Source organism: Entamoeba nuttalli (assembly GCF_000257125.1).
Source record: "Entamoeba nuttalli P19 unplaced genomic scaffold asmbl_7642, whole genome shotgun sequence".
NCBI lineage: Eukaryota > Evosea > Mastigamoebida > Endamoebidae > Entamoeba > Entamoeba nuttalli.
The window spans coordinates 54,203-54,795 of NW_008578736.1; the positions used below are offsets into that span (position 1 = coordinate 54,203).

At 33.9% G+C, this 593-nt stretch overlaps 1 protein-coding gene across 1 annotated transcript in view; it reads right to left on the bottom strand.

Moving 5' to 3' along the window:
* ENU1_173730 (serine palmitoyltransferase, putative) overlaps positions 1-538 on the bottom strand; it is a gene marked incomplete at both ends in the record, with an annotated part of 585 nt that extends 47 nt beyond the window's left edge. Inside the window, one exon of the mRNA XM_008861260.1 lies at positions 1-538. This exon is cut by the window's left edge and continues 47 nt beyond it. Within this exon, the coding sequence (XP_008859482.1) occupies positions 1-538 (538 nt within the window).
* Between the last annotated feature and the right edge of the window lie 55 nt (positions 539-593).

Here is a 593-nt window from a genome sequence, read left to right on the forward strand (position 1 = left end):
CAAGATCTACTTTAGGTGGTCTGTAAATGATGTTTCCACAGTCTGCATCTTTGAAAATACAATCAGTTTCAGTCAAACATTCAATTGTTGCTTTGAATGCTTTTTCTATATCTTCATCAGTATGTGCTGCAGAAATACAAAACCTTACACGACATGCAGTAATTGGACATGCAGGAGCACCAACTCCAACAACAGCAATACCTCTTTTAAGATATCCACGAGAAACATCCTTAACTTTTCCTGCATGGTATAACATAACTGGAATAACTGGTGAATCAGTATCACCAAGAACATGACATCCTGCTTCAATAAGTCTCCTTCTAAAACAAATTGAAGATTTTCTTAATTGTGCAATTCTTTTTTGTCCTTCTTCTGTTTTCATCATATTTAATGATGAAATAATTTGTTGAGCCACAACTGGTGACATTGGAGATCCATAAACATATGAATAACAATTAGATTTTAATAATTGAATTGTATTTTTATCAGAGGCAATATATCCTCCAGCTGCTGCAAATGACTTTGAGAATGTACCCATTAGAATATCTACATCATCAAAATTGCATCCAAGATGTTCAACAATACCTCTTCCA